Consider the following 23,606-nt stretch of genomic DNA (forward strand, 5'->3'; position numbering starts at 1 on the left):
TGGAAGTGACACACAAAGGCCACTCAGTTCTCTGGTAGCACCACTTTCACTCCATTTGCTAATTAATAATCTGTGTTTTCAATGCAAGGTTTTCACCTTCACACCTCCATTAGCCATTTCTTCTACAAACAACAATTCTATTTCAAGCTGAAATACAGGACTAAAACCACATTTATATATTAAATATTTTCTGAAATGCTCACATTTCCTAATATTTATTTACAGGACAAAATCTGAATCAATAATTGATCAATGAACAACCTCCACACAGGCCCCAAAGCCCCTGGCAGGGAGGAGCTGCTCACACACCTCCACTCTGAACTCGTTGCTGACGTAGCGGCCGTTGAGCTCCGAGCAGAGCAGTTTGAACTTTCTGTCGAACAGAGACGCCGTGTGCCAGTTCCTGTAGCGGATCAGGTGCAGAACCTCCTCGTAGTTAGCCATGGTGTCCACCCCTGTGGGGAGAGACACAGCTGCAGCAGCTGCTCTGCCAAAGGCTGCCACAACTTCACACACAGCACGGCTGGGACTCCCTCTCTTCACTGAGCTCTCTTGGCCAACAGAGATTCAGGGAGTGCAGAAACGTAACACCCCTGACACACACGTGTGGCTCCACTGAAATCCTGTGGATTGGTTTGGTGATGAAATCCCAAACCCAGTGAGAGTTTGAAGGGACTCTGGGAGCTTTACTATGGAATACTTTAACATAACAGAAAAGAATGATGCATGCTCCTAGGCTATCTGTGGGAGGAATAAGCCTCTTCTGTGGCAAAGTCTAACTGCAGTTCCCCATTCCAGAGGAGACCTGCTACTTGGAACAGAGAAAAGAACAGAAGGAAGGTTCAGAATGTTGCATTTTCTAAAATCACAGCTTTCCACAGAATTGCTGTGCTTGAAATTCTAAAGATAGTCCAAGCTCAAAATTCTAAAAAAAATGAAGTATTTTGAAGGTGTTATAAACTACCTCTCTAGAAGGTCAGTCCCTTCAGACCCTCCCAAGAGCAGCAGCAGGAACCCCCACCTGTGATTATCATGCCCAGGTTGGAACTGCTCATCTCAATGCCTTTCTGCTGCAGTCGTGTCATGTCAATCTCCAGGCTCTCTTGTTCCTGATTTAGTTCCTCTCCCAGCACTGTCACCTCACACATATCCAGGTTGTGCATGATCTCTTCAGATACCAAAGACTCTTGGACTAAAAATCAGAGGAAAAAGCCAAAGATTTAAGCAGAAACACCAAAACAAATATTAAAATCTAGGCCCGAGGAGAACGAGTATTCATGAAACAATGATTTAAAAAATAAACTACAAAATACAAACAAGGGATAGTTACATGAGGATAATGGCCTGGACTTATCATCATTTCCAGATAAGTTTTTGTTAGCCCAGACCAAAGGATCTACACCTTTTTTCCCTTACTGGATTCTGTATTGAAAGAGAAATCCACAGCTCTCTGCAAGAGGAAGAGCCTCGGCCAGGAGCAGTGAGTGAGGTGAGGGTGGGCAGCAGTGGCTGTTACCTGTAGGATCTTCATCCCCATCTCCCTCGGGCTCCACCTCCCGGGTGATGGTGCTGATTATGCGAAGCTCCGGGAAGAGGGAAACGCCCTCGGAGCTCTCAAACTCTGAGGCAGAGCGGGCAAAGTGGTTGATGCCACTCAGGCTGATTTTTGGTTCCTCTGGCTGCAAGACCATGACATACCCCTCCACAGAGGGAATGGAGACACAGGCCTCTTCATTGAAACACCTGAGAGACAGAAGCAGTTTTGCAGTCAAGGTGCTTATTTCAGAGGGAAGCACAGTTACACACAGTAATTGCTTTATAAATTTTTGAAAAGCTGTCTCAGACCCAAGAGTCTTAGATAAATTCATCAGCTGCCCTGGAAAGTACGAAATAGCCACCAAGGGAGCAATCTTACAATTAATTTTTACTTACAGTTACCATTTGGCCTCATTTCTATGTTTTGACTTAGAGCCACAGGTAACCCCTTCATGAAGCTGTGACTGGAGACACTGGCAGCACTCTGGCAGCACTTTCCTCCCCATCTTACACACTCCCTACTCTTTCCTCAGGCAGAGAGCAGAGTGCTGGTGTGGAAATATTTGCTGTATTGAAACATGTGATGGCCAGGACTCCTTTGTTTCTCCCAGGTGAGATCCAGGAGCACCAGGCTCCAGCAGGGAGCACGGGGATGCTCCAGCTCAGCACCAGGACATACTTGACAGTGCTGGTGATCTTCAGCCTCCGAATGCCGGGCGTGGGGAACTGGCGGGAGTTCAGGTAGGAAATGTGCTGCATGGCCTTGTCAACTCTGTCTATGTCATCCCCTTCTATGGTCAGCATCGACTGGCTCGGGTTCATGTGGATCTGAAAAAAAGGAAAAAGCCCTCAGAGAACAGCCAGCCGAGTGACATGATCTGGGCAATTCAAACTGGAGTTCAGCACTGGTAAATGCAGGATAATTACACCCATAGCCAAAGCAACAGGGTCATTATTTCCTGGCCTTGTGGCACACAGTCCAAACTCCCTACTCACTGCCTTATCCCAGTGGAATGCATTTGGTGTTTCATTCTTCAAGAAAAAATCTAAGCACATATCATAGTTCTGGTTCTAGTAATGCAGAAGACAGGCAGCTAACATAAAGGAGAAATTTAGCTCTGTTCACACAACCCTGCTACTGAAAAAGCCATATAATCTTATTTTATGAAGCTTGTTAAAGATCTCTTATTAGATAACCTGCACAGCAGGAAAACAGAGGCTTACAAATACAGAGTTTCCCTTCAAGACTTAGAAGACAGCAGAGTAACTTTCATTCTTAAGTCCACGTTTATAAAAGAAAAATTTCCTACTTTTATGTAATATTAATGCAAAATGCCAGAAGAGATGAGCTTGTTATATTTGGGACACCCTGTTAACTCTGCCAGTAAAACTTGTAACTCTTTATCAGGGAAGGAATACACATGATCCCCTCTGTTTATATGCAAATTTACCTTCACACCTTTGCCAACACCATCGGCCATCTGCAAATCCAGCCCCTCTTTGCAGGTGTAGAGGCAATCAATCACCTTCTTGTTCTCCAGTTTACCAGAACGGATCATCAACCCTGCCAGATTGCCCCGGAAAAACTGAGCCATGTGCAGTTCACCACCTTCAAAAAACGAGGGAGGAAAAATCTTTACTTGTTTAGATTCTTTTTGCTTTTTCTTGTGTAAAACAACAAGTATGCCAGCTGATACACACAGTATTACACACATGCAGGTTAGTTTTCATCCATTCTGGCCGTTAACCTTGTGATTATGGTCAGGCATAAAGACAGAATTAAACAGTTCACCATGCACGTGGCCTTCAGACAGCTGTGGCCACCTTGAACTGACTGTTCCATGACAAACATTTCAAAGGAAGCCCCATTCAGAGAGGTGGTGCTCAGAAATCCAACACAGAGCCAGTGGGATGAACCATGAAACCTGAATCTTGCTGCTGAGGTAACACCTCCTCCTACTCAGGACACAGGACAGCATCCCTGCAGGTGTGAGGGATCCCCACCTGGACCAGCACTACGGGCTCTCCCTACACTCCAAGGGAAGAAAGGAACCTTGTAAAGTCATTCAGCTCATTCTGAGAGAGGTGTCCAAGAGATACCTGCCCCCTCTAAAGGTGCCATCTTCTCTCTGCAGATTTAAGGGAGCAGTTTAAACCCACACAACTCATTTTTAGATAGCAGAGTTCAGTCTGATAAGGCAACCTATTAAGCCCTTTATTCCTTCACACACTAGGTGATCACCAAGTCCATCTTGCTACATCCCAGGGCCACAAAACACCCCTGGAAATGTGCATTTCAAGCCCATTACTTACTAAGCAACCTGACTTTAGAAAGGTGTCTAAGCTTGTTTTAAAAGTTCTAAGTGATAAAAGATCCTTGGTACAATTCAAATATTCAGTGGTGAAATGTCCTGTTACAAATTATACAATTTTCATATAGCTTCAGCTTCTGGAGCCCCTGGATGCTGCTCCCTCCCTGCCAAATCAAAATGTGATGCACAGCTAGAAAACCCCTGCCAGCTACATCCAGACTATTCCAACAATTCTTAAACTTTACAGAAAGGGAACAGATCTTGAATTCACTTTTAAAAATATACACTGATTTTAAGTATCTCAACTCAAGACACAAAACCCACCAAACTATCACTAAAATTTGTTATGAGGAAATAACCCTGTAGCCGATCTGAAATACCTGGAAGCTGAAGCTTTTTTGCCCATTCACTGTAATTAGAATTTGATATAAATATCTGACCAAGTGAATATCCACTCTAAGTCAGAGGTCTGTCTCTATGAGCAGCCTGATCTAAATACGGAATCAGTCGTTCTGAGAGAGGAGCAAAGGTACCTTTGTTGCAGAGGTCCTTCCCAATGCACTGGATAAACTCTATCATAAAGACACATACCTACATGCATAAACATGTACATTTATACAGGATGATGTGTGTTTATGCTTTAACAAAACTGGATGAAAGAGATTATAGCTGATATTTTACATCAGCAATTTTTTCTCACTTCACTGCAATCGCAACCATTGCAGATCTGTACATGAAGGTACATTTGTTTGGATGCAACCAAAAAATACCCAAAACAAACAAAAAAACCCCAAACCAAGCAGAAGTCAGCTGGTGATGCTCTGCAAATGAAGCACAATGAAGACACAAGCCTAGGAGAGGATTATGTGAAGGTCAATGGCCCAAATGCAATGCCTGCATTTCATGCTGTGTGCGAGATGAAGCAATGTCTTAGCTTAAAAATGAAATAAAACAGCAGGGAAAAAACTCCAGCAACCTGCAGAGGTCTCGGGCACAGTTTCATTGTCATTTTCATTTCCTGTATATTCTGTAGAAAAGCAAGACAAAGAATAGGACAATAGGGAAAGGACCAAGTAGTTACAATCTGGCAAACTCTAATCCCAGAAAGCAGCACATCCCCCAAAGTTTGCTTATACTGGACCCAGCTCCCAAAGGATTCTGAGTTCTTGGAAAAGCTGCAATGCAGGGAAGACACAGCACTGTGTTGTTACAAGAACAGTCATGGCCCCACAGCCCAAAGAGCCCCACACACAGGCAGCAGTGACAGCAGCAAGAGCGGCAGAATACCTGAACCAAGAGGGGAAACCTCCCACAAACCACTTTAGTAAGATGACACAATTCTAACAACTGGCTCCATCTGAAGGGAAATTAAGGTGAGATCCAGACTAATACAGCAAATCACCAAAAGGTATTGAAAGCTGATCAAAAGAAGCCATTACCAACACAGATTTCTTAATCAATAATAGAATCACACGTATTAAACAGACAATTTATCAGATGGAAGCACCAAAAATTAAAGTCTGCTTTTAAAATTTTAAAAGAAATGTTAAAAGAACTTCTTCAAAAGGATAAAATTTCTCTCTCCTTGGAGAAGAGCTGTATATATAACTTAGAGCAGCTTGAAGAGAGCAGACAAAAAAGCAGATGTCTATTTTTATAAGCAGAAATGGAAAAAATACCCAAGAGACAGCACTGCTGTGCTGCTCTGTAGAGCTGTCTGCTGGACATTGATGAGAACACTTTTCCTACAAGATGCTTTTCAACCTACTTGAAATGAAGTGTTCTGCTTGGTAATCTGAAGTGCATGAGGTACTGTTAAAACCATTATTAAAAATAAGCTGTCAGTATTCCCATGGCCACCACAAAAATCACGCTGGTGGAATACAGGCTGCTGAGCAGCCTTGTGTTTCACACACCTGTGGCCAACGAGAATACAAACAAACACTCCTGCAAAAAATGACTCAGGAAATATGTGAAACCAGCTTGGAGCAAAACCCATCTGTGAGAGGCAAAACAAGTTACATTTCATGCACTAAAAAAATGCATGGTACTTCCAGATAACCACCAAGATTTCATTAAAAAAGTTAATTAGAAGTATGAACAATTGTAAATAGTTACCTTGCCAACATGCTCCAACCACCAGCTGTGTTTCTATCTTGGAAGGGTGGAGTGGATAATCCTCAGTGACTGGGAAGGGATCATAGGAAACACCATCCACGTAAAGAGACACAGCAGGAAATTCAACGTTGACGACATAGTGGTGCCACTCTTTGTCACACACCTGAGTGGAGACAGTTTGAAAATTCTACTGTCATTTTTTCCCCATTACAGGTCAGTAACTGATCTGGTGCTATATTTTACATAAACATACATGCAGATGTACCAACAACCTACAATACAAGCCTGTACACAGTTGATCTTTCACACACATGGCACACATCTGAAAAGGGAATTGACTGCCAAATATTAATAAAAAGTTTCTTTATTCTGTTGCCAATACAGGAAGCTGCATATACTTCTTTTCCTTTAAGTTTTATATTAAATAACAGCATATTTCAATCTAAAAATACGTATCAACATGCATGCACATCCTGAATATAAGACAACCTTACTTGACAAAGGACAGGTATTTGCTGAGAGCAACTGTTAAAAAACCACGACTATTTATCACAGCTACAGGGGGCTGAGAAAATGTCATATGCTCAGAAGTACTTGAATGCTAGAAACAACCTGGAATAAATACCTCCTGTTTTCTCATGCACTCCACCTTAGAGTGCATTCAGTCACAGCTGCAAGACTGATGCTGTATTTTCTACTTGCTACTCAAGATGAAAAGGTGAAGCTGAACACGTAAAACAAGCACTGCTGGGTTCTGGGGAACGGGCTTGGAGTGGCAGACAGGATTTGTTCCTACATACACTACCAGGGACATCAGTCACCACTGCCCTTCACTGCAGCACTCCAGCAAAGAGCCCTTCAGGCTCACCTGATTCAGCTTCCAGTGGAACTCAGCAGGTTTGTAGGTTTTTCCCTCAGAAGGATCCTGGCGGAACAGGAAGACCAGGCGGCAGTTGTGCACGTAGAGGCTGTAGTGGTGCCGGTTCATATCTGCACACAGATATTTGAATTAACAGCGTTACTTCCTGAAAGCCTTACCAACAAAATTCACATGTTCTGCAATTTCACACTTTAATATTGAAGTAATTGATAGGCAGTAATCAATGCAGAAGTAAATCAGGCATGGCAAGAGGAATGTAAAGCATCTGCAGCAGTAGTGAGGGCACTCTTGAAGAAGCCATGAGGCTGCAGAACAGACTGTCTCTATCCAAACCCAATCTAAACCCAGGCACAGCACTGAAGAGCCACAGATAAACCTGTCAGCAGGAGAAAAAGAGCTCTACTTGCAAACAGAAGAGCTTTTTTTGTTACAAATGGCAATTATGGAAACAGGGTTATCACATTTCCCTCTTATTTAATGGCATTTTCCAAATTATTGTTTCTGTGTCATAAGCAGAGAGTGAAATTGTGCCAAGCATAAAAAAAAAAAAAACACTTCATCTCTGGAAAAAGAAATTATATCCTCCTAAGGAAAAAAAAATATACAGCAGCAAATGCTGTCACTCACTAGACCTGGTATGTGTGTCTTAATGTTTTTAGGCAGCATCAAGAACAAGGCTATCTTTGGAGATGCAAACTCGAGGCTGCAGTGCCAGAATAAGTAATCTACACAGCAAAAGGAGTGCATAATGTAAACCAAGATAGAATTAGAAAAACAACTCTGCCCAATCTGAAGCTACATCATCTAAGGCTGAGCCTAAACATAAGCACAATAGTGATTTTTAAAGTCTACCTCATTTCAATTCCAAGAAAACCTTAAGGTAGAGAAAATGCTGTAACATGCACTGCCAGAGCACATAAAAAACCAACCAACCACAAAGACTGTTCATAACTGAAGTATTGACAAACCTGTCTTGTCTGAATTGCACAGAATTGTCTCTTTCTCTTTGGTTCCGGGCCCATGCCTCATCCACACTGAAATCATGAAGGGCTCTTTCAGACTGACTGTGACTACACCATCTGGAATCTTCACAGCCTGGGTGCCATTGAACTCGAAGACCTGGTCGCTGTCATGGCCATTATCCGTGGGCAGCCCCACGGTCCAGTTAGCAGCACTGCTTGGAGGGGGGAGCAGCTCAGCTGTGCCAGAAGCAGCACCTACAACACAAATGCTCAAATGAAAACAGAAATTTAGAAGACCACCACTGTTTTCAAATTCAACTGTTTACCTCAGCACTAATTTCTCAGCACCAACTGCCAGGATTATGCACTATCATCACAAATCAAGCAATTCTCCTTTTAAATAATGTGGCACTGATTACAGGCATCTAACACCATGGTAACTTCTACAAATTTGACTTCTGTGTAGACAACTAATCTCATAATAAGCAGAACAGTTTCAGTCTCCACAGCTATAGAACCTGATTTTGCCTCTGTCTCAGGAGCCCTCTCATTAATGCCCCTTGTCCCTCAGACCCATGAGCACAACACCTTTCTCTAGACACTGTACTTAGCTGTGAGAGCAGAACTGATCCAGGTGAACAGAGAGCACAAGCAGCCCCTCCCAGCTCACTGCCTGCTCACAGCACAGCCAGCAGCAGGTACCTTTAACATCACACTGACCCCAATCAGGGAATGGCTCAGGAATTGCCGGGTCTCTGGGGTTACGTGCTATTCAGACTTTCAATTACTCTCAACTGAGGTTGAAGACATAAATCATGAGTGATAATTTATCCTGTAATCTCAGTTCTTTCATATGGCTACAAAGGACTCACTGGCTTTTTATAAGACCCTTAACTGCAGCAGAAGTGGATGCCAAGGGCCTTTATTCCTAGGGCAAATACAGTACAAATTCAACTGATCCAAGTTAACTGGTTTTTTTTCCAAACCACTCTTTCTTGGTTTTCTCTAGTTTTTCATCAAGTATTCCTCAGATGGCAGCCATTACATCCATCATGCTCAGAAAAACAGAGAGGCTTTACTGGCTATACCCTTCAGCACAGATTCGTTTAGCTCTTGAACATGAATCTCACGCAAGGGACATTACTAGTCTATGTAAGACAGTGGAGAGGCAGAAGAAGGAGATTCTTTACCACATTTTAGAATTAGTGTAGAAGTCACCTTCAGGCAATTTCATGCCTTCTGCTGCCAGTGAGGAAATGAGTTGAAGGAAACTATGTGCAAATGAAGACCAGATCTACTCACTGATTTCTGGTCTAACAAAATTCAAAGTAAAACTAGTAAACAAGAGAGACCACTTCTATTTTAACAAAAGCCTTCTTACCACAGAGCCTGTGGATGGATTTCTCAGAGTAGGTGTCTCTATCACAGCCTTTGCCAATATGGTTGGTTTCTAGTTCCACCGTTGCTTCAACTGAGGTTATTGGCTCATCACATGTCTCCAAATGCATCCCAGGGAACAGAGCCAGAGAACCAGTGCCAGGCTCATATTCTATTCTTTTGCTCCAACCTGGATATTTATCCAAAGAAACAATATTAAAGATCTCTCATGTTTAACTGAAGGTAGCAGCAAATGCTAAAAGCAGAAAGGAAAGAGAGCAAACTAACCTTGCCAGCCAGGCTTGCACGTAGGCTTAACGCTAATTTTAACCAGCACATCCTCAGCAGCTCTCTTCTTCCCACAGTCATAGGCTGTTACTGTCAGTTTATACTGGTGTTCTTTACCATAGCTTAACTTTTCTGTGTTTTTTATATAACCTGACACAGAAAAAAGGCAATTGTCAGACATCAATACAATTCTTCAGGGTCACTGCTGCATAAAATGCATCCTGTACACCTATGTACTACACACAGATTTGAACAAACTCATCTGCAAGTGAATTACCCTGCACTGACTTTTCAGTGCCAGCCTGCAGGCCCAGGTGCTGCTGAGCAGGGTGACTCCTGCTCTTTGGGTGACCAGTGAGAGTCAGTCCCAGCCCTGGCTCTGTCTCTTACCGTCTTTGTCGATGGCAAAGGGCACGTCTGGAGTCACGATCTCGTAGCTGCAGATCTGGCTGAACTGGGGGGAGCAGTCTGCATCCACAGCTTCCACCCTGAGGATGTTGTCAGACCTCTTGCCCTCGATGACCGTGGCCTTGTAGGACTTCTCCTTGAACACCGGGGCGTACTCGTTCACGTCGTTCACCTGGATATGGACTGTGGCCCTGCAATGACACACAGAGGGCTCCAGGGACTGCAGACCCTGCTCCTGCCAGCCCTGGGGTACAGCAGCTCCCTCTCTGCCACCTGAGCCATGCCAGCCTTTCCACCTGACAGCTTGGAATCTGTTCCTGTGCAAGGTGTTCCAAATGGCCTTCTCACACCATGTAACACCACTGAAATGAAGGCAAATGGCATTTATACTACCAGAGAATATCTGTTCAAGAATTACACAGCTGGGTCTAACCAAGAAGTAAGAAATGAAAACTTGAAGGTCTGTTTCCTGGGTACTTTAAACAAGGAAAAATCTGTATTTTACATTTGCCTTTTTTCCTTCCAGTCCTCTTACTTCCATAACGTGAAGGTTTGGGGTTTGACTACCAAGAATATTTGTACCTGCTTCTGAATGACTGTCACTTTTCTCTTGTTCAAATAAATAAACGCTTTTAGGATATTACAGATTCTGCCCAATCAGCTTCTTTTCCACACGAAGCCATCCTCCAGCATTCCAGCTCTCAGAAAGAAGCTACCAATGATTAATAAACCAAACAATCTCAACTACCCTACCTAGGAAAGCAGTGGGTGTTTCTCCAGTGTATCACTATATAATTCCGCATAGTTCTAGGTTTTGCTTACTATCACTGGTTATTTGCAAATAAAACTCAAACCCTTGTATAGTTATAGAATAGCAAGGTTTTGTTTGTCACCAAGATGACCTCTGCTACTCTATTCCTCATCTTATTTATGCCTCTCTCTTTGCTCCACACAACTGCTCATCTCCCACATGCTCTGCAGATGTTTACACCAGAGTGTCAAACAGTTATTGTGAAGTGGGTTTTCTAGAGACTATTTTATATTGTGGTTTTTCCTTAGATAAAGATAAGTCAAGACTGCTTTGTTCTCATTCTTTAATGTAGGCAGAGATGAGCCCCATGCTATTGATCTTGGGTTCTCTGGGTGAGGCTGTCTGGAAATGATAGAAACATGAATGCTTTGGTATTTTGTTAAGCTTAATACAGACTGACTTCTTGAACCGTTTTTTTGGATTCAGAAATCAAATTCAAAACAATGTCCAGGCCTGGTATCCCACACAAACTCTACCAACTCAAGACAGATTTCAAGTGTATCAGCAGTTTCCTTGCTTCTACCCCTACCTGGTTTTCTAATGTAAATTCAGAGACATCAAGGGACGAAGCAGTACCACCTAAAATACAAATGAAGGGATGTCCGAGCACTTCATGTCCAGCTGGCTGCTCTTTTCATTTCTACTATTGCCCTGCTTGAGCAGGAAGGTTGGACCAGATGACCCTTTCTGAGGTTCCATGAAAAGCCCTCCAGTATGAACACCTGGTTCACATTTCCTCTCAATACACAGACCACAGATCACCACAAGCAGGAGACCCCTCGGAGCCAAACCTCCCCCCAGCCCACCCCAGACTGACTTACTTGTGGGATTTCTTTGCATTTGCTCCATCTGGTCCCTTCCCACAGTCGTAGGCCTGGATGGTGAAGGTGTAATCCTTCTGCAGCTCACAGTCAAGCTTTTCCTTAGAGCGTATTATTCCCTCACCAGTGGATTTATCCACTACCACTGCTTCAAAGGGAACATTTTGCCCGTGGATTTTAAATCCACAAATCTCACCTACAGAGTTAAAGACAAGACAGGTTAGAACTGGTCAACGTGATGATACATTTTAAAAATAAACGACCAAATATTTTGCAGCCAGGGGTTTGTGAGGGTCTGTGGACAAAGCAAGAGCACTGTGCTTTAAAATGGGTGAATTCTGGGAACTTTAGTAAAAAGAAGCAAACGTCTGCCTTCCAAGCAACTTGTTTACTTTGCATCCATTCATGCAGGAGTACAAAAGAGAAAAAGAGAAATGTAGACAGGCATTTCACAGGAGTACTTGAGACAGCTCTAGGGCAAGAGTAGATCTTATGTGAGCATACAGCCAAGGCCACTGGTAATATCTTCTATGCCAAGCTACTGGCAATAGCTGGGCAGCTGGTTTACTTTGACCAGAGCAAGAGGTTAAAATGCACAGTTACAAGTCAAGGGATGAAAAGGTTTCAAGTACAGGTTCAGCACCATAATTACAGAAATTCTGTCAACAGATCAAAGGACAAAGTCTTCCTGTGCAATGTACCTGGCTAAAATCAGGGAATCAAAATAAACTACTGAATGAGAAAGGTAGAAATACCAACTTCTCAGGCATCCATTTCAACAGCTATCTACTAACACGGGCCAAATGTTAGTCAAGAAGTTCCCAGGGAACGATTTAGAAGGCATTCCTTCTATTCAAACTCTTCACCCTATTGGCTTGGAAGAGAAGCCCCCAGCACATCAGTTCTAAACACATCTAAACCTAAGGCTGCACTACAGGACTGGCTGGCACAGCTGGGTAAGCTCAGCACACAACAAAAGCCACTCAAACTATTTCACTACCTACGCTGTGTTTTTACCTCTGCAACTTGTTATATTTTGATGGGGATTTTCTTACACCAACAAACCCCACTATTTTGCTATTATAGTTGCAGTGGTTTCTTAGTACCAACAACACACTCCTAATGAAAACATGTCCAGAGGTATTCAGAAAAAGGGGGTTGGTTCATATTTTAAACCACTAAAGTCAGTCCTGAAGGGTGTGTACTGCAGGGAAGGTGCTGTAATGCTTCAGCACTTCCACAGTGCCTCACAAAGCATGTGGAAAACTTCAGCTGTCCCAAAGAAGTGATCTGCAAGTGAAAATATCAGAAAATGCTAATTTCCCCCAAACAACTTCTTCAGTGTTCACACAACGTACAATAACCCCAAATGGTTCAAATGGATGTCTGATTTACAGATATTTCTAACCAAGGGTTTGGTTACATAACACTTTTTATCAATATATTTCAAAATAGAAAAAAACTGGGAGAATAAATGGGACAAAAGAGCATGACAGGATCTTCTGTTTCAGTGCTGATTCCCCATTTCATAACCAAAGTTAGTAGGTTAATATTCATAAAAGGGATAGAAAGAACCCTTTATCACCTTCTTTGGTGACTGTCACCTCAAAACTCTCTAAAGGGAAAAAAGACAAACCCAAGTCAGTAACAGGAAAGGTTGAATGGGAGCAAATAAGGAAAAGGCAAAGAAGCACACATTACACAGAAAGCTTTGGAAAAACTGTATTTTCAAATTTCAGTGGTGATATGCTGTAACTGTTACAATTTTAGAGTTTTAGTTATGTTAAATATGATTCAGTTTTTTAACTCCAGGTTTTCATTTAAAGAATTTTGAAATATTTCATATGATCAAGGCTTTGTTTTCTCCTTTTCTTTTTTTTAGTAATACCAACTGCTAAACGAGATATTTTCAAAATTGCATGTTGATTAATAACTGCCCATAAAGTAGAATTTATCTGAATTTATTTACATTATTCTATATAAAGTATTGCCATAATTCATGACTAAAAAATATACACATTGAACTGTAATCCTGATGAACAGAAGTTTTAATTTAAGGAATGTGGAGGGGGAGCTATATATTTTCCCAGCAGTACAGCTTCAAATTTGACATAATGGCTGAAACACTACTGCAACAGTATTTCCTCTTAGGTTTGCTACCAGCTATGCAAGTGAGCCACAGATGGGACATGACCTGTTTGCTCAGTGTCATCCTCCACAGGACACTTCTGGAAGTCCCTCTCCCAGCTGAGCCCTGCCCATGTCAGCAGAGCTCCCTTCCTAAGCAAAGGGGCTGGGGGCATCAGCACTGTCCCACCCCAGCATGGGGAGCTGCCTCCAGGGAGAAGGACCCAAGGCCTTGATGGATTTTGGAGTTTTTTAAAAGAATCAATAAAGATTCTACAAGATCCATTTCAAAAGTTTACACATATTCATGCTTTAAATTAAAAATTTCTAACCCACACAAAATACTGCCTGCATCCCAGAGCAGCAAGAGGGAAACAAAGGCATGTGACTGAGTTTTCTCCAGGGGTGGGGGAAGAGGGACTGAAGCCCTGTCACAGACACATCAAAAGACCTGGGGAAACATTTCAAGCATCTGGCTACGAGACCCTCCACTGCACTCTCATAACCGAACACGTTCAGCTGTGTGTGAAGGCATCCAGATCTAACAGTGGCTGTTTCAAATATAACAAATTCAGTTCCTTTATGCACAGTAAAGGGGAAACCCTGCTTGAGAGCTTCAGCCATCAGACTGATTTTAGGCACAAGTAATAAACATACAATAAAAAATATAACTGTCTTTTATTTTATTTTTATTTTATTTTTTTCAGCAAAACCACTTAGGATCAAATTCCAACATGACTCAATTTGTAATGTAGAAAAGAGTCACTGAGGAACAAGAATGATCACTGTCTTCTCAAGCAGATCTGTAACAGTGATGGTGCAGAAGACAGATTCCATCCTGTCCCTACATGCCAGGCAGTTTGACAAGGCAAGCTGGCATGACTATATCCATCCTGTTCTCAAAAGTGTGTCATTTCAGATTTAAAACCATACAAATAACCCAAGACATAAATATCTATATAACCCCACTTATTTTTGCACACCTGAATTTTAGGATCCTACCCACAGCACAGAGTGAGCAAAGCAATAATTTGTTACTTTTACTTGCCCCACAGTTCATGTATTACAAAGCATCTAAATGAACTTGTTTTGAGGTGTTTCGACACGCTCAAAACTGAAATGAAGAAAAAAAGCTCTACTTAAAGCATTTTAAACCTTCACATAGTTCAGAAGTTTCAGAGCTCAGCTAGAGGGCACAATTAATTAAAATATCCAGGCTTTTGAAGCATGAATAAATTTGATTTCTAAGTAGGAACGCAGCAGTAAGGGCTGCAGCAGCCCCTGAATGCTGAGCAGTGCTGTTTTGCTGTGAAAGCACCCCTGGCCCCGTGGGCTCCCCACGCTGAAGCCCAGGCAGGGGCAGTGTCGGTGCCAGGCCGTGGGCACAGCTCACCCAGCACAGCTGGAGCAGGCAGCACTCACCCAGCCGGGCTCCTCAAGGACAGCTCGAGGACTGCTGCGTTTAATGGCACACAAACACTTCCACACATCCCCACGGCACGCTCCTCCAACATTCATCCAAGTCAAACACAACAGTCTCATACTGAGACTTCTTCACAATCTTCACGTGCCATACTCAAAATTTCATTTCTTTAACTCTGCTGCTGCTGTTTAAAAAAATCTCCATTTTGGAAAGCCAAAATATTTTGTTTATACAAATATATTCTGTTTATACAACTCCCAGTTGATAAAAATGTTCATTTAATGAAAGCAGGTTTACAATTTAGATCAACCCAAGGGGAAAAGTCTCATTTAAGAAATGCTTTGACATTGGATTTTCCTCTGCAAACATATAAAAATATTTGAAGATAGTCTGACGGTACTTTCTTGAAAGCATTCCTATCCAAGAGGTAAGAAACTGCCATTTGCAGAATCTGTTCAATGCTGCTGAATTACCAGCACCTACATTTAAAGCACTTAAGAACTCAAGAGGTGATTCATGTTCTCCTCATCCCCGAGAGCACAAGTCAGGCTTCCCATTCCTCTCTTTAATTAACAGATTTTGTGCATCCCAATACAAGCTTCTTTGCTTGGCCATGAAGGTTTTTTTGTACACAGCTGTTTTATTTCCAGTTGAGACAGCAGAAGAGACTCTGCCATATGCAGCCAATACATGAGGAAGTTTGAATTCCAGGTTTAACATTGTCTCTCAACTTCTGAATAGCAAATTTACCATTATCTTCAACTTCACTGGAGACAAAGCAGCCTGATGATGATGCAACAAAACTGTTACTTTAAGCAGTACCTCAAGAAAATTGTGACCAAACTGCCATAAAACTGTAGCACTCAATGCAGTCAGCTGCTGAACATTTCAAATGGCTCTTAATTTAATTTAATCACTCTCCTATCTCTTCCTCTGTGAAGCCAGTCTAAGCAATGCTTTCCAAAATGGCTCATGTCACATCCTTTAGGTACTTCACTAGGATTCTTAATTCTCAAATTTTGCTTAACCAAATAACCTGCTGCAATTATCCAGTTTAAGCTTGTGTTACCCACTACAAATAATTTAATACCTGCAGATGCCCAGTGGTATTCTTCAAACACATCTTTCTAACACTGTCAAATTCAAAAAAGGACTTTCCATAATTGTGCATGCAATTAATGAATACTGTATTCCTAAACAAATGTTTTCAGAAAAAAAAAATCTACTGCAGAAGTTTGTAAGAAAATTGTCAATCCTATGTTCAAAGTGAAGAATTAGCCCACACTTGGCAGATATCTTGTGTATCATTCTCTACGTTCTTTGCTAGAGAAAAAAAAGCCTTTTCTTCAGCCAGAGGAAGTTGTTCAATTTTTAACATACCCTAGACTGTTAAGCAAATTTATCATACACATGTAATCCTAATTCTACTAATTAGTATTTTCATTCATATTAAGACACAAATGAAAAACACTAAGGAAACCCAAAGGAAACTCTTCAGAATGGCAAGAAAATCAGTTTCAGAACTCCCACGCTGAATGCTGTGAAATGTGGAATCTAGAGGACTGAGGAAAAGGATAGACACTATGAAAACAAAACAAAAATAAAACACAGAAAAATTACCATGTACACATTAATTGAAAGAAGCAAAGAACTTTATGGTTTGGATACAGCTGCAAACCTGAAATAAAACACCAGTCCATGCACACACATTTCCTAGGATCTAAAAGCTTTGAAATGTTATGCTACTGTTAGGGAAAACACACTAAGACATTTGGAGCATGGGAGCATTTGCCCCCAAGAAAGCACCTGCACATCTTCAAACAGAAAAGCAGATGAATTCTGTACCTGCAAAACGCAGAGGAGCATCTTTGTCCAGGGCTATTAAAGGGGGGTCCAGGAGCACGGTGTTGTCATTTTCTGTAACTATGCCATGATAGGTTGTTTCAATCCATGGCTTATGCTTGTTAACTGAAAGGAAAACAAAGTACAAAGTCAAAACATTTGAAACTAACAATACCTTTAAAAAATGCTTTATAATACTAATTTCGGTACTTCCCTCTTATAATTCTGAATCAAGGTTTTAATAAGCTAAAATATTTGAGACAAAATCCTAGCTAAGTATGTTCAGAAGAGCTGAGTGTCCCTGTAGGCCTTCCAAAAGTAACTCAGAGAATTTAAATTACTTTCAAACTATGCTGGGATTTAAGATGCCCCTGAAGTGCAATTCAAGAACCTGCTAACAGTGATGGGGAGCTGCTGCCATCAGTGCCAAGTGTGATACCAGCAAAACCTCAGCACCACACGAGGAATGTCTGGCCAAAACAAACTTTTGTTTACACTCTGCTTCCCTCCACCATGGAAAACTTGGGATACAGCTGGTGCACTATTCTGCAGAACATGAAGACCTGCTCTCATGTCAGCTTTTTGTCCTGTATAAGGGGGTTTCACTATCATTAAAAAAACAGGTGGAAAAGAGCCCAAACTTTATTTCTTTAGTACTTGTTTTAAGAGACTGGGAAACTGCACTAAAAAAATCTCACATGAGAGTATCCCTCACCTTTGTACACAAGAGTCTCAAACTGATCACCTGAGCCTGTCTCAAGATGACTGGTCTTCCTCTGCTGCAGAGAAATGCAGTGTCTTTCCTTGTCAGCCTCCAAGCTTTTCCCACTACATCACTAAAGATGCAAGATCAAATCACGTCATCTACCAGGCTGTCATCTACTCTGTGACAATCCAATAGGAGAGTCCCTTAATTATTAAATATTTAGCTTTATGCTACGATCCCCAGCTCAGGTGGTGGCGTGTGAGCACCTGAGTGGCTCCTGGATGGTCACATTTCCTTAATGTTCCATTTTCCCAAATGCAATTCTGGAAGATTGCATGTATCCACAGATGCTTAGAGCCAAATGAAAAACAACCTAAAGGGCCTGAAAACTGCTCCTTACCAGATAAAACCAATTATCTTCAGCAAACAATGCATAGTGAAATACAAGAAATGCTTTGCTAGAGGCAACAACAAACACACCAAAAAGCATTCCATAGGCAACATCACCCAGGTTTTGGTCTGCAGGAGATCAAGAACTTAAAACTTCTGAAATGCATACCTGTGCAACTACAGCACAATATACACTACAACATGAACACCATCACACAGCTGAGTCCTGTTACTTCACCTCTAAAGAATTAGATTAGCAGATTGGTAAAACAGGCAGATATGGAAGGCTAACCCAGACTCGAATCCTGCTTCTTCAATGAACTAAAATGGATTCATGTCATGTGCCATATGCTTACCTAGGGGAATTAAAAAACTGATAAAAGAACACTTCAATAAATGATTAAACCTAGAGAACTCATACAGGAAACCATAATACTCCCAATATGCTTTCATCTGCAATCTTTTACTAGTTAGTGGCAACAGCAGACAGGATATATCACCCTCATCCGTAACAATGCAGCAAGAAAGAACTCACAAGGAACTGTTTTAATGCAAACCGTGTTTAATTACTCCATGTGGTTTTACTTAATACAGAACACCCTCTTTATTGCCTCAGTATGCTCACACAGGCACACTTGCAGTATGCAGCACCCCAGAGAGCCAGTAAATGCCAGGCACACTGTTCTGTTTACCCAGAGAAGCTCTGTGCTGCAGCACCCTCCCAGAAACACTTCACAGCAAACCTGGCCGTGCTCAGAGGCACTAACACAGATTCCTCCCTCCAAGGGAAGGTGCCAGGAACTGCTCAGGTGTGAGGCTTCCATGGAATGCTCACCCACAACTCAAACCTGCTCTCAAGAAAACCATCTCACCAATACCGCTGTGGCCCCAGGAGCACAAGGAGGTCACAATTGTGTACTTTTCTGTCAGTACATCCAGGACAGCTATACCCCAATCAAAAATCTGAGTCCTTTCATCCGTTCATCCTTGCAAGGATATGGTATAAAATAACAGAACAGATCTCTGCCAAAAAAAGCCTCCATCTCCATTCTAATGTTTCTGAATGTGGATTACAAAAATACTTAGGTTTTGTTTTTTTTTAAAGTTCTGAGAAACCTTCTCCTAATTTAGCAACCTCCTAAATCCCACTACTGCTGGGTAGGGAGTTCTATAAAACCTTGAAGTACTGTAACTACATATGAACAGAATTATGAGTATGCTGAGCATCTGCAGAGTTTAGTGAACCTTCAAACAACAGGCCCAGTTGAAAGCAAAGTCATGTCCTTTTATTGTGCTGCAGACAATAAAATCATAAAGCTTAAACCCCTTTGTGTTTTGGAAAGCTAAAACATCACTAGATTTTAAAACATAAAGCTTAAATCCCTTTGTGTGTATGAAGGCTAAAGATCACTGGATTTTAAAACACCAAACTTACTGCTGAATATCCAGGAAAGGCCTGTTATCCATACTTGTGATCTACTGACTTCAGCATAACCACACACTGGAAGGAATTCTCAAGCTAGCATTTGAAATATGAAGTACAGCTTATGAGCAATACATCACTGCTTCCCTTCAATCAAACTGAACCAAGCATTATCCTGATCTCAGCTGCTTAAATAGCATTAAATGCTGGACTGAGAAGAGGGACAAAAATGTGAGGGGGTAGTTTAATTGTCACAAACCTCCTGCAATCTACAGAAGTGGTTCAAAGCCAGACTGGTGATCTCAAACCAGAACAGCAGCCTATTCCAAGCTTGACACTAACAAAGTGCCCTGGGCTGTTAATCTCCTGCCATTTAACTGGGATAAACTCCACTGGTTTCCTTGAAATACAATATTCACACTATTTGTAAGCGCCTCAACTGGAATCTGCTGTAAATCCCAGCGAGCATTTAATCTAGTCAGGCGGGGGGAGCTGTGCTGGCACAGGCAGTTCGCAGACTTCTGTCGGCTTTTAGTGGGCACAAAGGAATTCCAAGGCCAGCTAAGCACAGGCATTTCCCGGGTGTCACCCTGGATGGAGAAGCTCCTGCAGAACCCTCCCTGCCGCCCAGCCTGACAGAACACGTCCCACGAGGTGAGCACCAGCCACTCCCAGCTCCCATTGTCTGCAGGTAATTGCTGCTACAATTCCAAGGGGAGGAACTGCACGTGTGCCTCCAACAGCAGGTTTGAAAATGCCACCTGCCCCAGGTGAATGTGCTCAGCGGCTCCTGAAGCAGAACAGAGCAGCCTGACAGCTCTGCAGCCAAGGGAATGCTCCTCAAAGCAAGGATGCTTCCTTCCCAAGAGCGATGGCTGATGCTGCACAACACAACCCAGCACATAACCAGCGGCAACCTCTTCCTGCTGCCTAGAAGAATTAATGAATGTAAATGAGCAGGCAGGCAGGGCAGCCCGGTTTAGGGCTAGCATGGAAACTTTAATCAAAAGCCATTAAGAAAATCAGATTAATTCAGTTCTGCAATTTGAAAGCAAATATTAAAATTAAATGTACTTACCAAAGTCCTTTCTGAGGACTTCTGTTATCTTCCTACAAGTGGTCAGAAGTTTATTTGACTTAAATGGGATCTGGCATCGACACGACCGAAGATTTAAACACACCTTACCCAGAAAGGACTGGGTTAGAGTTAGGGTTAGCTGGAAAACTTCTTCTTCTAGGTAACTACTTCTAATATACAGTGCTGTCTAGTCACGTTGCATATTGTTAGAACTGAATCAAGATGATTCATGTCAAAATAAATTCCTAAGAATTAACTGGTTAAACATATTAAACTCAATAACAAGTGCTAGAGTTTGAAAGCTATTTGTTCAGTCTAGTGACAGTAAACACAAAATCCTCATTCTGAAAACTTACCTTTGAGACCACATGAAAAATTACTAGAAAAATTCAAAAAAAGAGAATTATATTCTCTGTAAATACAGATGAGCTGCACTTCATCTGCAGTAGATGAACTCGTAAAGAGTCCTTTACTTGTCCTGAAGGTCGAACAAAAACTGATTACTGTATGTATTTTGCTTAATTGTCTTCCTCTGGAGACAAGAGATTACAAGGACGCCTTTCAGTGAGACAATAAAAACTTCAACGTGTCTTACCTTGAACAGTCATAATTTAGTACTGTTCTGATTAAATTTCAAGCCATATCATTAAAAGAACAAGTCTGTGTAGTACCTAACCACAGAAAAGTACAGTCCAGCCAAGCAGTGTAGGGCTCCACAATAAAGTATGCCTTCTCCACCCTGAAACTAAAGCTGAACAAGAAAAGGCGTAGCCTGGCCTGATTACAATGTGTGTTCTGTCCTGCCCAGCCTGCCACTCACAGCTCCTGCCTCCTGGAGAAAAGACCCAGGATTAATTTGGATATAAGCAACTCAAGATAAACCAGTGGTAACGAAAAGATGTACTGTATTTGTTTATTTAACTAGGTCTTCTCAAACCTAGAATTTTACCAAAATTCATTGTCCTACAACCAGGTCCAAACAATGGGATAAAACCAAACACAAGTTCTGCTCCAAAGCTGACTTTGTTGATAGTGTGGAACTTGCCCACAGTGTGAGGTTCCATGACAAACTACCATTTCCACTGCTGGGAATCAAAGGCAGTGGCAAAGTATGAGGGAGTGAATCCAGGAGACTTGGTGGAATATCCAGATGCCCCAGGACAGGGTTAAGTAAGGGCATCCACCATTGCCCCCTCTAGGGTTCCTGGCTGAAGGAAAACCCAGTGGTTGAAATTCACCCCACAATTTCAGATCTCTGTCTTGGATCCTTTGCCACAGCTAAGGAGCACTTGTAACTCCTGCCCTGGAAGCCCAACTGCCATACACCAGAGCACAAGATCATGTTTATAAACTATCAGCTGCCTACACTATCAGCCTTCACAATTAACCCTAATTCTTCAAACACCACATTCAAACCAATAGCTGAAGGGATTCAACAAGGTTTTATTAAACTGTATTTTGCCTAGAGAAAAATCTCTTGTTTATCACCACTTACAGAAAGTTTCCTGTTCTCCACTGAACCAGTTACCTAAATCTGATTTTATTTGTACAAAGATACATTAAAGTTTTGCTATAAGCCTGATGAAACTAAGAGATATGCAAATGACTGATTAGAAACTATTTGCAATTTTTACTATCCACAACGGCAACAGAAGAAACATTCAGAGCACCAAAGACCTTAGACAGAGGATAACAGGGCAAATTTGAATTTGGATAAAAGCCTGGCAGAGAAAACAAAGATTCCACCACAAAACAGTTTAAATAGGATTAAGACAACAAAGCCTTAATTTCAAGTGAAATTTAAAATGTTTTACATTAAACAGAAGATAGAAATAGAAAACATAAGCCTTTAACTACAAACACTGATTTAATAAATGTTATCTTAAATGTTGCCAATTATAGTGCAAGAGTAGAAACCCCTTCCCTTCTAACTGTTGTATTTATAAACTCTGCTCCTTGAAAGGAAACAGTATTCAGAAATACAGCAAACATCACCCCAGTATAGCTGGCACTTCTGGCTCTACTTGTTGACTCCATTTAAAAACAGGGAAACCCACTGGGAGCAGTCGCTGCAACTTGTTTTCAATCAGATACAAAGCAAGTGAGATGAGACCTAATACTATAAACAAAGGACACACAGACAGCTCTTCAAAGGCACTGAGGTTTCCAATAATCCTTTCTAAAGGCTCCTAAGGAGGTTTAGTGCCTACAGAAGCCAATGCGAGTCAATCAGTACAAAACAAATAAATTAGAGTGCAAAACAAGATTTATTTAAGACCAAGGCTTCCGCCTCACTGAACTCTCCCATGTTGAGGTATCGTTTCTGTCTTTGACAACAATGATAATGCTACAAGATATGCAGCCCTTCACACCATAAACCACACTTCAGAGAGACTTCTCCCAATGGAACTAAAGAGAATGAGAAAAATGGCCCAAGTGCTTTTATCCAGAAAGCTTCAATGACTATAGAAGTTCTTTCCTCTCTGCAGAACAGTTTCAGAGCCTCACTCAGCTATCACACACTTGGGCTTCATGGCAGGAAACACTGCTTTACCCAGAATACCAGAAGTCTAAGTTGTGGGATGTTCACATTATGCAGAGCTGTGGCCTGACCTGGGTCTATCTTCAACCCTTCCAACTTCCATGACACATTGAAGCCCATGAGCCCAGCTTCTTTCCTTCTCCTTAAAAAAATCTTTCAATTATCTGCAGCTGGTGATTTTGTGGCTGCACAAACATCACCACCTCAAACCGAAGATACATTTATTAAGTCTAGAGAAGTTTCTGCTGACAAATTTTCCTGCTAGTTCAGCACAGACAGCACAACCTGCAGCCTGGTAACACGGGAGAAGACAACCAGCACAGGAGTATTCCAAACACACCATAAACCATTCTTGTCCACACCATCTCTCCTCCATTTCAGTTTCCACAGCAGTGCACTGTTTTAAATAACACAAACAGAAAAAGAGATTAATATTGTTTGCATGAACAGATGGCTGTATATAATGCTTTCCCAAGCACTATACATTGTTGAGAGGCCTAGTACTGGTTAATTCTCCCTGTCCTCAGCGGTTTCTTACTTTCATAAATACTTGGAGAATAAA

General features: G+C 41.8%; 1 protein-coding gene across 4 annotated transcripts in view; it reads right to left on the minus strand.

Moving 5' to 3' along the window:
* The window catches only part of CLSTN1 (calsyntenin 1), a 30,550-nt gene that overhangs the window by 4,335 nt on the left and 2,609 nt on the right, over positions 1–23,606 (minus strand). Inside the window, exons 2-16 of one of the 4 annotated variants that reach the window (XM_086860823.1) lie at positions 16,909–17,031; positions 13,099–13,128; positions 11,514–11,709; positions 9,864–10,072; positions 9,474–9,623; positions 9,190–9,375; positions 7,815–8,063; positions 6,835–6,956; positions 5,967–6,129; positions 4,825–4,875; positions 2,988–3,145; positions 2,216–2,364; positions 1,517–1,743; positions 1,022–1,192; positions 310–455 (exon numbers count right to left, since the gene is read on the minus strand). In XM_086860823.1, coding sequence (XP_086716949.1) covers positions 310–455; positions 1,022–1,192; positions 1,517–1,743; positions 2,216–2,364; positions 2,988–3,145; positions 4,825–4,875; positions 5,967–6,129; positions 6,835–6,956; positions 7,815–8,063; positions 9,190–9,375; positions 9,474–9,623; positions 9,864–10,072; positions 11,514–11,709; positions 13,099–13,128; positions 16,909–17,031 — 2,330 coding nt within the window. The remainder of the gene's footprint in view (positions 1–309; positions 456–1,021; positions 1,193–1,516; positions 1,744–2,215; positions 2,365–2,987; positions 3,146–4,824; positions 4,876–5,966; positions 6,130–6,834; positions 6,957–7,814; positions 8,064–9,189; positions 9,376–9,473; positions 9,624–9,863; positions 10,073–11,513; positions 11,710–13,098; positions 13,129–16,908; positions 17,032–23,606) is intronic. The other 3 variants (XM_086860820.1, XM_086860821.1, XM_086860822.1) reach the window with 3 other exon arrangements.

The sequence above is a fragment of the Cyanistes caeruleus genome, chromosome 22 (genome assembly GCF_971803275.1).
Source record: "Cyanistes caeruleus chromosome 22, bCyaCae1.hap1.1, whole genome shotgun sequence".
Taxonomy (NCBI): Eukaryota; Metazoa; Chordata; class Aves; order Passeriformes; family Paridae; genus Cyanistes; species Cyanistes caeruleus.